We start from the raw sequence: 15,912 nt of genomic DNA, 5'->3' as shown, positions 1-15,912 counted from the left end.
TGCTTTTGTTCCAGTTTTTATAGTAATGCAGACAAAAGTGTTTCCTGAAAACCCTTTTACTTTGCGTAGAACCTTTTTTATGCTTCCTGATATCTATCATGAGAAGTGTACATCATATCTATGAACATGATTACATTTAATTGGTAATTGGTAAATCATAGTCCTCAGAACAAGAGTATGTGGTTTGGCACTTGTACAGTAAGCAGCTTTGAAGAGAATAGCTTTTATAGGAGTGTTAGCTTGTTTAGATAAAGTTACTATCTGCTGATCCATTTCTTTCAATAAAAATATTCCAAGGTCTACTTCCAAATGCCGGTTCACTCCAATAGAGTGGTTCTCTCAGGTGACAGCACTTTAAAAGTGAAGAGTACATATGCACATTATTAAAAAATATTGGAAGATATATAAGTGTTATTACTTAAAAATTTCTAATATTAAATTATTAAAATAAACTAATTTTTTATAAATTTTTTTGTAATAAATTAAATTATTCATAAGTATTCCGATACAAAAATATTAACAGATGTAAAAGTATTATTACTTAATTTAAAAATTATTCACATGTTCACAACAGATATTGTAAAACACTAAGAAGACAAAAAATTAAAATTTAACAAACTTCATACCTGGGAAAACAGATACAAAAAATTATAAACTTGACCAACTGCCAACTTGCTCAACAGCTAACAATCGATGAGACAATCTGTACAAAACGAAATGCAATTTATGTGCAATGCACATATATATTTATATATTTACAGTTCATAACCACATTCTTAGCACAAACTAGCCCACTTTCAGTAATCAATCACCAGCTCGAAAAAACCTTCAAAGGTATGGCAAATGATAGGATGTGTTATTTTTTCTGTGCTAAAGGAGCTGAAATTGACAACAATTGACAACTTTTGTTAATCATTGCAGTGCCCGTGGGAGTTGTAATGCATAGTTTAAAAACCATATCTCCAACCAATCAAATTTAAGAAAAATTTCATTATAAATATTTGAAAAACTCATTCTATAATGATTGTCAAGGGCGCATTATCGGTGGCTGTAGGAACAAAAATAGAGGGAAATCCAAAGTGATAAACAGATGAGTTTACTGCTGGAAATGAGTGTTCAATAGGTGTATAAGTAGTAACACATTTGACAACAACCAATAGCTAGAAGTTAATCGATCAACAACTGTCATATTTAACCTTTATAAAAAATTGTAAAAAAATTGCTTACATTAAAAAGCATTTTTAATGCTTTTGTTTACAGTCGCATCAACAATTACACTCATTAGAGACTAAAATAACACTACATGGTTATAAATAACAAAAATAAACAATAAAGAAACAGGAAAAAAGAAAAAACAAAGACAAAAACAACAAACACAAACTAAAATATATAAATCAGACAAAAACCACTAAATTATATTCTTCATTCCACTGTAGGAGAGGAACAACAGATGCTGAGATAAAACCACAAAGTTGTAATCTGCTAATATTGTGAGTAGGTTGATGAAAAAAATAAGTGGTAGTGTTTTTTTTTATATTTTGTGATTTTTATAAGGTTGTAATTTTAAGTTAGAAATTGAATCATTTAATGTGTATGATTTATGTTTGAATTTTATTTTTTAGTTAATTAGACAGTATAGGGCCTAGGCTAGACTACATAACCTAGCAATCAAAGTGTTGTTTGCGATTATCTGAGGTAACTGGGACTGAGACCACCTCAGATACAGAAAAACTCAGATAATACGGATGTTAAGTGCTGTTGGACTAAAAATAATGAAAAAACTAGTTAAAAATGTACAGAATTACTTTATTGTAAAAAAAAGTAAAATAAACATAATTATACATCGTAAGCATGTAGAAACATGAGATTACTCTTTAAAAAGTTTTTGATTAATTTTTGAGTCATTCTCTGTGTTCTGTTAGATGATGCGGTGTTACACCAGTGATTGAGAGACAATATATCATGTGGCATGCATTCTTCCTGTTACTGTATGTAAAGAGTGCCTTTGATTGTTTTCAGCCCATTGGAGTGTAATATTTTTGGGGTTATTTCTTCCATATCATTGTCCTGTTCACTAACTTTAGCATTGTTGACCATATCGATAATTACCTCATCGGTGATCTCCATCTGTACATCTTCATTGCACCAATCACGAATATCTTTGCTGTTGATTTGATCTTCAACAGGTAACTCACTGGCTAGTTGCACTAGGTCACTTACATTTTCCTGTTCTGGCACTTTTTTGGGAGGTCCTAATAAATTCTTCCAAGATTTTTGAATAGTGGTCTTTCACCTCATCCCACCCTGAATTAATCCAGTATACTACATCTTTTAATCTGACTTTAGAGCCTCCCTAACAGTCATCCCTTCATCTAATCTTGGAGAAACCTTTGCCGGTAATTTCTCTTCATATCTAGAACCCCTTGGTCTAAGAGTTGTATAATTGATGTCACATTAGGGGGTAGAAATATGGCTTTAATATCACCACTATGCAGTTCTTTGGCATCTGGGTGAGACACTGCATTTTATAACAAAATAGCTTTCCTGGGAGGTTAATTTTCTTTAAAAATGCTTCAGTGACAGGAACAAATTTATTAAAAAACCAGTCGTTTAAAATTTGGTTTTCCATCCAAACACTTCTTTGGTTGTGGTACATTGTTTGCAGATAGTTGACTTTGATATTTTTAAGGGCTCTTTGGTTTTTAGATTTTCCAATAAGCAGTGGCCTTAGGTCCAAAGAACCATAAGCATTGCAGGTAGCCAGAATTTTTTTAAATCCAGGAGCAGTTTTTCAAATATTGCTATTAAGGTTTTTGAAGGTAGCATTCAAAAGTTAAAACGAGTCTCGTCAAAATTAAAAATTTGATCTGATGTTAATCCTTCTTTGAAAATAATCTCTTCCATTTCAGATTGAAATTCTGCAACTGCAGATGAGTTAGCTGACACTTTATCTGCACTAATATGCAGCTGCCTTATGCCATTATTTCTTCTTTCATCTGTCAAGTCTTTTGTCTTAAACCACTGCCTCCACTTGTACTTTTGTTTATAAATTTTTCAATTTCTTTCCAGTTGTCTCCAATCCCCAGCAGTCACTTCCCCAACAACCAAATTGTTAGAGACCTTTTAAATTGATTCACCATCACCCAACTGCTTTATCGCATTAAATTTAGTTTCAAGAAAAACTACAACTTCTTCCATTTTCCACCCATAGTGCATCACAAAATTCATTAAAAGCACAAACTTCAACACACTAACACAACCACATTTAGTGCCAGCACAGAGATAACTGAAACCTACAGGTGAAACCGATGATTTCCAAACTCTGTAGGAGAGGAGACCATGAATGTGAAGCATATAAATGTCGCTTCTTGCTCTGATTGTCTTGCTTTATTACTGTTTTATCTTTCTATGTCTAGCTCGGTTAACCTAGAAACTTGGCTAACTTGACAGATAATCACGACTCTACTGCAGTAACCAATCAACAAACAGCAGCTGGGAAGCGGTAAATATAAACAATAATACGCAGGTAAACAGAAAGTGTGGACCATTAAATTGTTTCAAAAGAGATCCACAGGAAGTCATCATAAAGGAAATTGATTAGAGAAGAGGTCATAGAAAATATGAATGGTTCCTTACAGAGTACCAGTAATTCTGATATTACAGACTTCATTATGGTCAATATGCTATGGCAAACAGTGCTTGTATTATATTATTAAAAAGAAAACTATTTGAATTTTGACGAAAGTTGTAATTAAAAATCAAGACTGAAGATGAACAGAGGATCAAAAGAAATAACTCAATTGATAAGTTTTCTTTTAATACCTTATTAGGTTATTCATTTATTAATATTGATATACAGGTGATTCGGGATAAAAGTTAGTAATTTGGGGAACTGATTCTAGAGTTTGATTACTAGATTGTGGATGCAGGTGTTCTTTGGTGGTTTGGTTTCAATTAACCACACATCTCAGGAATACCTGAAACTGTACAGAACTACACTTCATTTACATTCATACATGTCATTCTCATTCATCCTCAAAGTACAGAGGATGAATGAGAATGACAGTGGTTCCAGAGGCCAAACATTTTAGTGAAATGAGGTCATACTGAAATTTTTAAGGTGTTATACAAAGTCATTCACGGGAACCGGATGTTTTTGAAGTGGGTTGTACTCGGGCGTTCGTGGTGGGAGGGGCACGTGGCTGGTGTCTGACGTTTCCTTTGTTCATAGCATTTACATTTTCTACTAAAATGTAAATGCTCTTTTGTCTACGTTTTGCAAGTCTGCTTCACATTTCATCCATCTCTGTAAACAGTACGCTAAGGGAGAAAGGTCTGATGATCTAGGTGGCCAATTTATTGATCCTCTATGTCCCGTCCAATTAGCAGTAAATATCTTATCTAAAATTGTAGTACTTCATTCATGAAATGCGTTGGTGCTCCATTAAGTTGATAGTACATCAATCATTGTCAGAAATTAATTGTTTAAAAATTCCAGTTAATTTCTTCCCATGGGCCTAATAATTGTTGTTGATCATGCCACACCCATGACATGTTCTAGTATGAAAGGATTTAAGGCCTAATAATTGGTTGTCGATGATGCCACACCAAGCTTTCACCAAAAATCATTGCTGAATATTTGATTTGACAGAATTAATTTCTCTGAAAGTTTTGACAATAAAATTTACCTATTTATTAGCATTTAACAAAATTATTGTACTTCAAACCTAAAAAATGTTTTTTATCGCTAAATTTTTCTGTTTTACATTGAATTTCATTAGAACTATGGGAGATAGAATTCTGGGACCATTTAAATTTTATTATTCAGGTCAGGAAACCATTAAGTAATACTTAGCTGGTTTTATATCAATTTATATAACAGTTATTTAAAGGTTGTCAATTTATTTAATGAAAAATTAAATTCATGAATGTTCCTATCTCATAAGGGTAAATTTTTCAGTATTTGATCACCATACCCCAAGCACCCAGAGGGCTCACAATTAAAGGTCAACTCAAAAATTTAATTGGAAAGGCTAGGATTGTGACACCATTTTAATGGCATTGAAAACAAATATTTTGTCCCAAAATCATTGTACTATGACAACTCTAATTGATATGGTGGCCGTTTAAGGTTTTCTCAGCTATTTTCAAAAACAGCCTACTGTACATCTTAAGTAAATGTTAAACATTGAGACATTAACAAAATAAAATTTAGTAAATGCTACTACTACTTCAGAACAGTCGGTATATTTTGCCCGCTTTATTATTACTAAAACTAGAAATTATTATATTTTTTAAATTCCTTTAGTGAAAGAAGTGAAAAATAGCCTAAAATTGTCAGCCTAGATAATTTTTGCAATCCACTTTAGCTACGTTATTGTACTGCAGTTTATAAATTGATTTGAATAATTGATATCCTTTGTTCACAATAAAAGGGTTAATATTTTATCTAATAAAATATAATTTGACACAAAACTAATATTTTCATAAGCTCTTAATGATTAAAAAATTAAAATTCTTCTATTTTGAAATTATCAGAGATAAAATTTTCATACTTACGAGGGTAAGTCAATTATTATCCGCAATTTAGTTATATTTTTGTTTATGTTGATAGTACTGTTGTGTTGCGTAGATGATGCATGCGTGGTTTAATTGTTGTTATGTCTGTGCAAGTTTGATGCTTCTAGGTTAGTTCCATTATCGCTGCCCTGCCATTAACCATGGCTGCTCCGCTTTCTGTTTGCACCAAAGAAGAGCAGCTATCTGTTTTTTGTAGTCGGAAGGTGTATCAGGGGCTGAAATTCATCGAAGACTTTCGGTACAGTACGGGAACAGTGTGTTGCCGCAATGGAATGTTTATGAATGGATTGAAAAATTCAAAAATGGTCGCACAAGTGTTATGCACGATGAAGGAGCTGGACGACCGTTTACCGCCACAAATGAGGAAAACATTGAGCGTGCATGTGACATGGTTTCCTAGACAGACGAGTAACTATCAATGAAGTGGCACATCATCTGCAAATTAGTCACAGTTCTGCCTACGAAATCATCCACAACAGACTTGGATTTCATAAAGTCTGTGCAAGATGGGTCCCAAAACAACTCGCATAGTTGCATAAACAAATGCCCTTGGACATCCGCCAAAAACATTTGGATCGCTATGGTAATGATCTTCTAAGACAGAATCATCACTGGTGATGAAACATGGATCCATCATTACGAGCCAGAGAGTAAACGGCGGAGTATGGAATGGAAACATCTAAATTCGCCCTGCAGAAAAAAAGTTCAAGACCCAACCGTCTGCAGGAAAACTGATGCTTACGGTTTTTTGGGGCTCACAAGGCCCAGTACTGGAACATTATGAGGAAAGGGGCATGACAGTAAACAGTGAGCGTTACATTAAGATGCTTACTGCCAAGCTGAAGCCTATAATTTGAAACAAATGCCGAGGACTGCTGTCAAAAGGTGTTGTGTTGTTGTATGTCAGCAGTATGTCCGTCCACATACTGCTGAAACGCTTCAGAAACACAACTTTGAAGTACTGGCTCATCCTCCGTATAGTCCTGATCTTGCCCCTTCTGACTACCACTTGTTTGTTCCACTCAAAGAGGCATTAAGGAGCCGTCGATTTACCTCAGTTGAAACAGTGAAAGAAGCGGTGAATTCCTGGCTCGCAGCTCAACTGAAAACCTTCTTTTATGAGGTCATCAGGAAGCTTGTGCAACGATGTGCCAAGTCGTTAAAATGCAAGGGGACTATGTTGAAAAATGATGCACATAGAAGTTTCCTATTTGTATTGCAATAAAATTTATAACTACATTGCAGATAATAATTGACTTACCCTCATACTTATTCTATGAAAGATGTTGTTGAGTACATGGACACCAGTTTCTTTACAATAATCTGTTTTGAAAGTATAAATATTTATTAAAAAATTAAAAAATAGCAGACAGAGGAAAAATGAAATGATTGGGTGTTTGTCCACGTGAACATTTTTATTTTTATGCTCTGAATCAGTCCCTGGCCAATACTTCCTGGAACATTCTGTACATAATTTTTTTTTTCATTATTATAGTAAAAAAAACTTTAATCATGAGTCAAATTGATTAGATTCAGAAGTTTTTTTTAAGTAATAAAAGAAATATTTACTACTACAAGTTGTTTACAAATTATAATAAAAAGAAAGTCAAGTCTGAAGATAAAACAAGGATTCTAAAGTGTCTCTTAATTGATGAACTTAAAAGATGATGAAGTATGTTCTCATCACTGAGAAAATAATGTTCGGTATTATGATACTATTATTCTATATATATATATAAATAAATTATATTTTCATTTTTAAATGATCAATGAAAAAATTTTTTTGAATGTGGGAATTTTTTCCCTGTAATTCATCACTGATTTTATATGTTTACAGATGAATATCCATAGCAACAATTTTGTGGGAATTTTTTACCTGTTAATGCATCACTGTTTTCATATGTTTATTGTTAAGTATCCATAGCAACAGTTTTGTTTGTTATTCCCACTGAAGGTGAATACTGACAACTACTTTATTGAATTAATGATATTAATAAAAAAATGTGTTTAGCGATCACTTTATTAATATGATAAATGAAATATGAAATAAAATTGTTTCCTCTCTTTCTTCTGAAAGCTTTATAATTTTTGTCTTAAATCTTTAAAAATGGTTGAGATTTGGGAGGATAAAGAGGTCCGATTTGATTTACCTCTGTTGTAAGTATGCTATTATTAATTACATTTTTTTAAATACATTTCTTTTGCAACAAATACCCCAAGATTTGGTTGTGTGTTTTTGTAATAAGAATTATTTATGAATATAATATATATTAAATAAATATATATTAATAAATTGATATATCTATATATTATGAATTATTTTAACAGAAGAAAAATAATTATCTAGTATAGATTAAAATAAATTTAAAAATATCTTAAGATTAAAATGAACATAAAAAAACAAAATAAAACAGTTTTTTTATACACATCTTTGCCTGTTTAAATTAATAAGAAAAGAAATCAGGTCCACAGATTGAGGTTTGACTAGAATTAAAAGTGTTTTTGTAATATTTTGAACTTTTAAGATAATAATTTATAAATTGGTTTGATATTTGTGTTCTATGCAGTACATACAGGATTACAACACTAAAAAAAAATTGAGTTGTAATTTTGTTAATAAACTTAATTATAATACCATTTAATGATCTTTTTAATATTTGAAATAAAACCACAATGAAAGATGCATTTGTAATTATTTTACATTGTTTCTTTGTTAAGTTTTTAATAATAATACAATTTATTATTGGAATAATATTTTTTAAATGGTCAATTTGTGTATAAAACACAAATGCTTATAAAAACATAGACTTTATTATATGAAAAAGTAACAACTTAGAAAATTAATTAATTGTTTTTATTACTTTATTTTTGCATTGTACAAACTTAGATTTGCATTTATTGTTTAAATGGGATTAAGTGAAAAGTAGAGCAAATATAAGATTTCAAACTTTCCCAGTTATTATAGAGTAGAATACTTTAATAAGGGAAACTATTATAATGGGTCAAAATTTTGAGAAGTTCTTTTTTGCATTTCTCAGGATTTTAAGTTGTACTCAGGCCAAAGGTGCAAAATAAACTATGACAAATCTGTATATGTATATATATATGCATGTTCATGTTTGTGCTTGTCTATTTTAACATAATGCTTTGGTTTATGAGAAAGGGCTGTGTGCTTTCATTGTCCTTTCCACCAATTTGCTGAAATACTATTGAAAAATTTTAATTTATAAAAACAATATTACTCTATCGATGAATTTTTAAAAAATACTAATTACATCATTTTGAATGCTAATTTTCCTGCATCCCATTCAATCTTATATAAAAATCCGCTCAAGTAGTAACTTTCATTAATGCCTTTTGAATTGTGAATTATTTTTTATACTTAGCATCTTCATATATATTTATTTACTATAACTATATACAATATTTATATATACTATATTTACAATAACTATATTTTTTTATTTATTTATATTTTAAGCAATTAATATGGACTTAAATAGCACCTATTTCTTATTTTATAATTAATTGTGTATTCATGATGCTCTTCTGATCAAGGATTTACCACAATTTCCCTTTATCCATTCAGGCACAGTCCCTTTTTTTATTTGCGGAATAGCATATCTATGAATTGCTGATGTGACCTGTGCAATGTATTATTATGTACCAATCAGGATAAGAAAAAAGAAAAGTTATTTATTTGCTTATAGAGCGTGATCATAAAAACATTTTAAAAATCCATTTTCTCTGTGCTATATTGTGTAACTTCTTGAACAAGAATGCATACTGATAGACGATTTTCTTTTATTAAACATTAGTTTTAAGCGTTAAAAAAGATTAAGTTGATCTGTCATGATATGAAAGGTTTCAAGAAATTCTGAAAATATATTTTCAGTTATTTTATTACTATGAAAAAGATAATATTGGATTATAACAAATAAGAAATAAACAAATAACTATTGTTTTGCTGCTGTAATGTTTGTTTTGATTTGTCAAGCATATATTTTATTTTACGAAATAAAACTGTAATCGTAAGATGAAAAATGTTAAAAATCTCAAAACCTACCCAAAAATATACCAAATCATGGAAATATATATATAAAAACAAAAACTAACCGCAGATTCCAGAGCAGTCTTTGAATACTACTAGCCAAGTAGAACCTTCTGTCTCTTAAAAAAATATTAGATTTTGAAGATTATGAAAATTATGAAGTAAAATATATACTGATTTTTGCATATTTGACGTCAGTATTTTAAATAAAGTATTAGGTGAATGTCATGAATTTTTTAAATGTAATAATTTTAATTCTACTTGTAGAACCAATTCATTCAGTCAAATGAACTTCAGCTTAAATGAATAATTAATTAATTAATTATAAAACAACATTTAAATGCTTGGGTTATATGAAAATTACTGAAGGCTTAGTGCTCTAATGTCGGAGAAGCAAAGGCAAATATAATATCTTTTGTTTATCACAAAAGATTGTTTACTTGTATATCACAAGTTATCATCATCTTCATCTAAAATTCTTCCTTTCTCCACAATGATAGTCATCCTTACGCATGTCATTACATGTTTATGAATTTTTATTGTTTTTTTATTCATCAGTTTGAACATGGTAATTAGTCTGTTCTCTTTTATTGTTATCCATCATAATAATAACTGCAAATAGCTGTTTAAAAATGGAAGTAATAAGTAGTAACTGTTTGCCATTGACCATTTTTTGGCATACATGGCATTATAAAAAAAAGCAGTACATGTAGTTTTATCAAAAGGAAGCATGACAGATACAGTTAAAAGTGATACTAGGGGAAGTCAACTCCACCAAACAAGGTTTCTGAAGATAGAAAGTTGCTAATTACACAACATATTCAGTTTCTTGCTACAATTTCCTCAGCCAGTGCAGTCATACAAAAAGTCTCTTCAGGAAGTACATGCCTCCAAGTTTATCAAATACAGAAAAAGAACACCAGGTAAAAATAATGCTGAAGAAATATTGATTGCAGATGATGAGTATACATACTACATGTGTACGATGAGTAACATGCTCATTTTACATTTTTATAATTACTGTTTACTACCTTTTAATTATAGTTATTTTTATTATTTTTTTGTTTACTTATATTTGTTTAATAATCTAAATGACCATTTAGTTTTAGATTTTAAATAAAATGTTTGTTAGGTGTAATCTCGTTTTCCAATTTATTTCATTAACTGTTTAGCATAGTTTATTAATTGTATTTATTCTTTACTGATAATTCATCCAGTTATTTTCATTAAAGGTACTCATTGATGTTTTATTTTAATAATTATTATTATCAATATTATAGCTCTACTGCAGTCTTTTTTTTAGGCAGATGAAGTTGTGCTCTGGGGAAAAGGTTATTGATAGAATGGACTTTGTGGAAGATACTAAAGGCAATGGAGGTGATAAAGGTCGACTTATAGTAACAAATTTAAGAGTGATTTGGCATTCCTTGACGATTTCAAGAATCAGCCTTTGTAAGTATTTTGATTTTTCATTTTATATTATGCATTTAAAGTTCTGCTTTTAAGAAAGTAATAAGATTTTTTGTTTAGGAAGCCAAGTACATTTTAAAGGTTATAGTATAACTACTGGTTTTAATCATAATTTCTGCATCTATTCCATCAGGCAGAATATTTGTACATTGATATTAAACCACCCACTCTGAGCAAAGAAAATTTATTTGAAGTTAGGACTGTTACTCATATTTTTTTGCTGCTACTCTGGCCTCCTCGACTTAAATATGATCGTACATATAATTAGAAATAAATTCATATATATTCATACATATAAATTTAGAAATGATTCTAAATATATTTCTGTAATAAGCATTTTTTTCTAGAACATTAACTTTCAAAATTTAATCTTTCCACAGATTAAACTAGTTTTATGCTGTAGTGCGCATTGTGTAATGTCATTAAAGTATGGAAAACTAAACATTTGTTGCATTGTTTTCATAGGTGAAATTTGTATCAAAACATAACAGATCGGTGCAGTAGATCTGTTCAACAGGCTTCAGTGAATGTAGTCAATATTTGCATGAGTAGGCGGTCAGCTTAAAACAGACTTATTGTTGCTCTGCTTAAGGTGTAGGAGGGTGATCCCTAATTTAAATCTAAAATTTCCTTATAAATCTTTAGGAACATGTGGGAATATGAATCACATGGGGAATGAAGAATTAACTGCTAGATAACAAATAGAATTAAAATAAATAAATCTATTTTAATTTTCAGTATGCTTGTTACTATCTGTGGGACAATAATTATAAAAAATTCAACAGAAAAAAAACCAAAGAAATTTTTAATATTTTTGAATTGTATCTGGCAAGCTGAAAATTGAAATAAATTTATTTATTTTAATTTTTTCAAGTTTTATAAAAAAAATTTCTTTGGTTGTTTGTTTATAATTATTACAATCAAATAAAATAATTATCAGCAAATGTGAAGTTCATTGTTTTTTCCTAAATTCTTAAAAATATTATTATAATAAATACTATTATATAATAAAATGGACAGAAGGACAAAAATGGCTGTACTCTGAAACAGTGAAGGAAATTATGAAAAAGAAGTGAAAAAGGAATGACATATTATTGGTATGGTCCCTAGTAGGCCACTTTAAAAAAAACAATCATCTGTATTAGTGTATGTGTAAGAAAAAAGTAAAAGTTAAAACAAAATAAAGGAGAGACTTGAATCTGAGACTTTCAGTTATGATTAGTACGTTCACCATTTGATTCCTGATACTGCTGTAACTGTAGGTATACAAATAAGTTACTTGAATCAGCCAAAAAATTTAAATTTCATTTTTAAATGGAGTTTACTCCAAAATGGAGCCAAGTTGAAAGCTGTCATTCGATATTTAAAGTTGGGACTCCTTATCCTACCACCGTTGAAAAGGACATCGATAAACTCCATTGTAAGTCGACCCAATTGAATGTGAATCTTTTTATTTTTTTTCTTGAGAAAAACAGCTGTTAATTCCAAAATAATTATGACAAAACATATTTTTTGTAATTTTGTACAATTTTATTTTAAAACAGAATTTTCTAATTTTCTTTCACTTTGTAAGCTCTATCAACTCTGCACATGTTTGCTACACATTAATTAGCTTTTCATCAAATATGCCACAGTGCATTTGCTAGTACTTCAACAGATTAGGAACATTCATCCTGTTCATATGAAGTGTTTAATATGCCTCATACATGTCTTTCCTTGTTTTATTCTTTCCTTATTTATCCATATGTAAAAGAAAAAAAGTGAATCTTTGAGACTGTGAATAATAATTTTTGACAGTACTCAGTCTTTTTCATATACCCATTAAGGGATGGGGGCAAAACCTCTTTTTTCTTTACTTCAAATTGGATTTACAAATTTTTTGTTTATTGTCAAAAAAATTCCTTATTTACTGGCTAAAATAGGTTTATATCTAACAAATTTATGTGACGATTAAGTGGGGCAGTAGTCTATACTTATGACTAATTAAATATCTAATCCTTGACTCCCAAAACTGAAGCAGATATAAATATGAATTCAGGATTAACAAGTAATGTCTCAGTAGTTATGGCTGAGACATTCTTTACTCCCACGTGCGATGCAATTGTTGCTTTATGTGTTTAATAATGTACCGTAAGCTATTATTAGTCAGGTGCTGTGGCATGCTGATGATAAGCAATTAAAAATTTTGTTGAGTCTTTGTTAATGACGTTTAATAATGATAACATCATTTGTAATGCTTCATACCATTATTCAGTTCAGTGAAAGAAAGTATTTCAGTATATGTTGTTACTATGTACGGTACAATAAAGTTTTGTAGTTCATTTTTAAAACAATTTTATTCAGTATTATTTTTATTAATTTTAATTTGCCCTTTGTTTTTGGTTTTAATAATGAGTAATTCTGTTCTGAAACATAAACCAAGAAAATTCTTAAGTAGCTTGGAAAAAATAATCAGCAATATATATATATATATTAAACTTAAAACAAGATAATCCTGAAACGCAGCTAAAAACATTGCTGGGAAAGCAGTTAGTATAACAAACATTAGCGAAAGAACGAAAGATTAATAAAGAAACAAAATTGATGGTAAACATGTTACCCCTAAAAAGACTCAAAAGCATGTGAAAACGTATGAAAAGTTGGACGATTTTACTAAAACCCCTATCAGAAAAAAATAATGAGCTTCCTAACTTGAACAAAATATTGAATGCCATGAATACCGATTCTGAACTGCAAAATGTTTCTAGAAGTACATTACATCATATTTTAAAATCAATGAATCTTCGTTCTATGTCCAGAAAAAATAACTCTCTATTGATTGAACGTGAAGATATTATTTCATGGCGTAGAGAATATTTAAGAGAAATTAAGCGATTTCATCTAGAGCGTAAGACAAATTATAGTCTAGATGATACTTGAGTTAATGCGGAACTTGTGTAGGAAAAGGTATTGGTGGATAAAGAAATAATGAGTGCAAAAGACGCTTTTATGAAAAAGTTTGTCAACTGGGGTGAAAACCCGTAACTCACTTTCTTTCTGGTCTCCGTGGTGCGAATGGTAATGTCTCGGCCTTACATCTAGATGTACGAATTCCGGTCAGGCATGGGATCTTCATCTTCATTCGATACAAAAATTGCCATTTCATCTCATATTTTCTGAAGAAAAACCTAACGGTAATTCCCAGAGGCTAAAAAAGCTTGCTTTCTTAAAATTGTTATTTTTTAGGTGAATATATATATTTATCTTAAGTTTCAAATTTTTTATTACAAGCTCTTTTTACTTGTATTTAGAAGCATTTTTTCTCGGATGGACTGCGCTAAATTAAATTAAATTAGAATCATCTTATTGTTTTGGTTTGCTGCACGTTTTCGTAAAAAAAATTATTGGTAACACTTTTCATATAGTTTTTCAATTTTGTTCGGTGATCTGGGTGTCAAAAATATCTATTATTTAGATTTTGAGTCAAACATCAGAGAGGGTAGGGTTATTTATATACTTAACTATTTACTTTGTGTCTCAGTAATGGTTTGTTATGCATATTTTAAATCTTTTATTGTTAATTCCATCTTTCTAAGTACTCAATCAGATAACTATCTTTTCGACATTCATTATGCTATTTAACAGTGCACACTACATTGAAATCGTGGACTGTTTTTCGTTGTGCTTTTACTGTGAAATCGTTTTACAAAAACATTCATAAATTTGTGATACTGTAGCATGGGTTTTGAGGACGGTTAAGTATTCTTCATAATTATTATTAAAGTTTGGGTTAAAAATTTTGAAGCTACTGGTGATAAAATAAGAAAGAGGGTTTGCATTTTAAATTCAGTACATGGAGAGGCCATCGAATAGAGTTTACACCAAGCTACCTTTGTATGTCCCTCAGCCTCGTCTAAAGCCAGTATTTGGCAGATTTTTTTACATTAGGACTACTTCCATCCCCACAATATTCAAGGTACTAACGCACTAAATCTAGAAGATTACAAAACTTTGCAAATCTTTCCTGAATGACAATATAGGTGATTAATGAAACACAAAAACCAATAGTGATACTTGGATAGTGATGAGGCTCATTTTCATTTATAAAGAGTGTTAATAAACAAAAAAATGAAAGTATATGTTTGGTGTGTCGCTTTATATGGAAGTAAAACTTGGACGATTGGAGTATCTGAGAAGAAAAGATTAGAAGCTTTTGAAATGTGGTGCTATAGGAGAATGTTAAAAATCAGATGGGTGGATAAAGTGACAAATGAAGAGGTATTGCGACAAATAGATGAAGAAAGAAGCGTTTGGAAAAATATAGTTAAAAGAAGAGACAGACTTATAGGCCACATACTAAGGCATCCTGGAATAGTCGTTTTAATATTGGAAGGCAGGTAGAAGGAAAAAATTGTGTAGGCATGCCACGTTTGGAATATGTAAAACAAATTGTTAGGAATGTAGGATGTAGAGGGTATACTGAAATGAAACGACTAGCACTAGATAGGGAATCTTGGAGAGCTGCATCAAACCAGTCAAATGACTGAAGACAAAAAAAATAAAAAATAAAAAAAAAATAAACAAAACTTCTGTTTGTGGTTTTGCACGAAAGCCACAGCACTAAATCTCTTTACGCTTCTGGAGTTGTGTAGTACACAATTTTTGCTTTAGTTAATACTGAACCTATATGAGAAAGGTTTTTAGAATGTGCAAAATTTTCATGTTAATTTAAGAACTCATCATCCAGTAAATAAGGAATAAATTTTTTCAGCAATATGGAACATTGGCCCACTGCACACAAATTTCAAAGTGCATTTGCAGAATTTAGCCCC

General features: G+C 30.4%; 1 protein-coding gene across 1 annotated transcript in view; it reads left to right on the top strand.

Moving 5' to 3' along the window:
- The window catches only part of BBS5 (Bardet-Biedl syndrome 5 protein), a 43,705-nt gene that overhangs the window by 3,084 nt on the left and 24,709 nt on the right, over window positions 1–15,912 (top strand). Inside the window, exons 2-3 of the mRNA XM_075370584.1 lie at window positions 7,418–7,737; window positions 10,935–11,083. Of these exons, the coding sequence (XP_075226699.1) occupies window positions 7,688–7,737; window positions 10,935–11,083 (199 nt within the window). The 5' untranslated portion in view covers window positions 7,418–7,687. The remainder of the gene's footprint in view (window positions 1–7,417; window positions 7,738–10,934; window positions 11,084–15,912) is intronic.

This window comes from Lycorma delicatula, chromosome 7, assembly GCF_047948215.1.
Source record: "Lycorma delicatula isolate Av1 chromosome 7, ASM4794821v1, whole genome shotgun sequence".
Taxonomy (NCBI): domain Eukaryota; kingdom Metazoa; phylum Arthropoda; class Insecta; order Hemiptera; family Fulgoridae; genus Lycorma; species Lycorma delicatula.
Note: the sequence above shows the minus strand (reverse complement) of the source record. Positions and strands in the feature narration are given on the sequence as shown.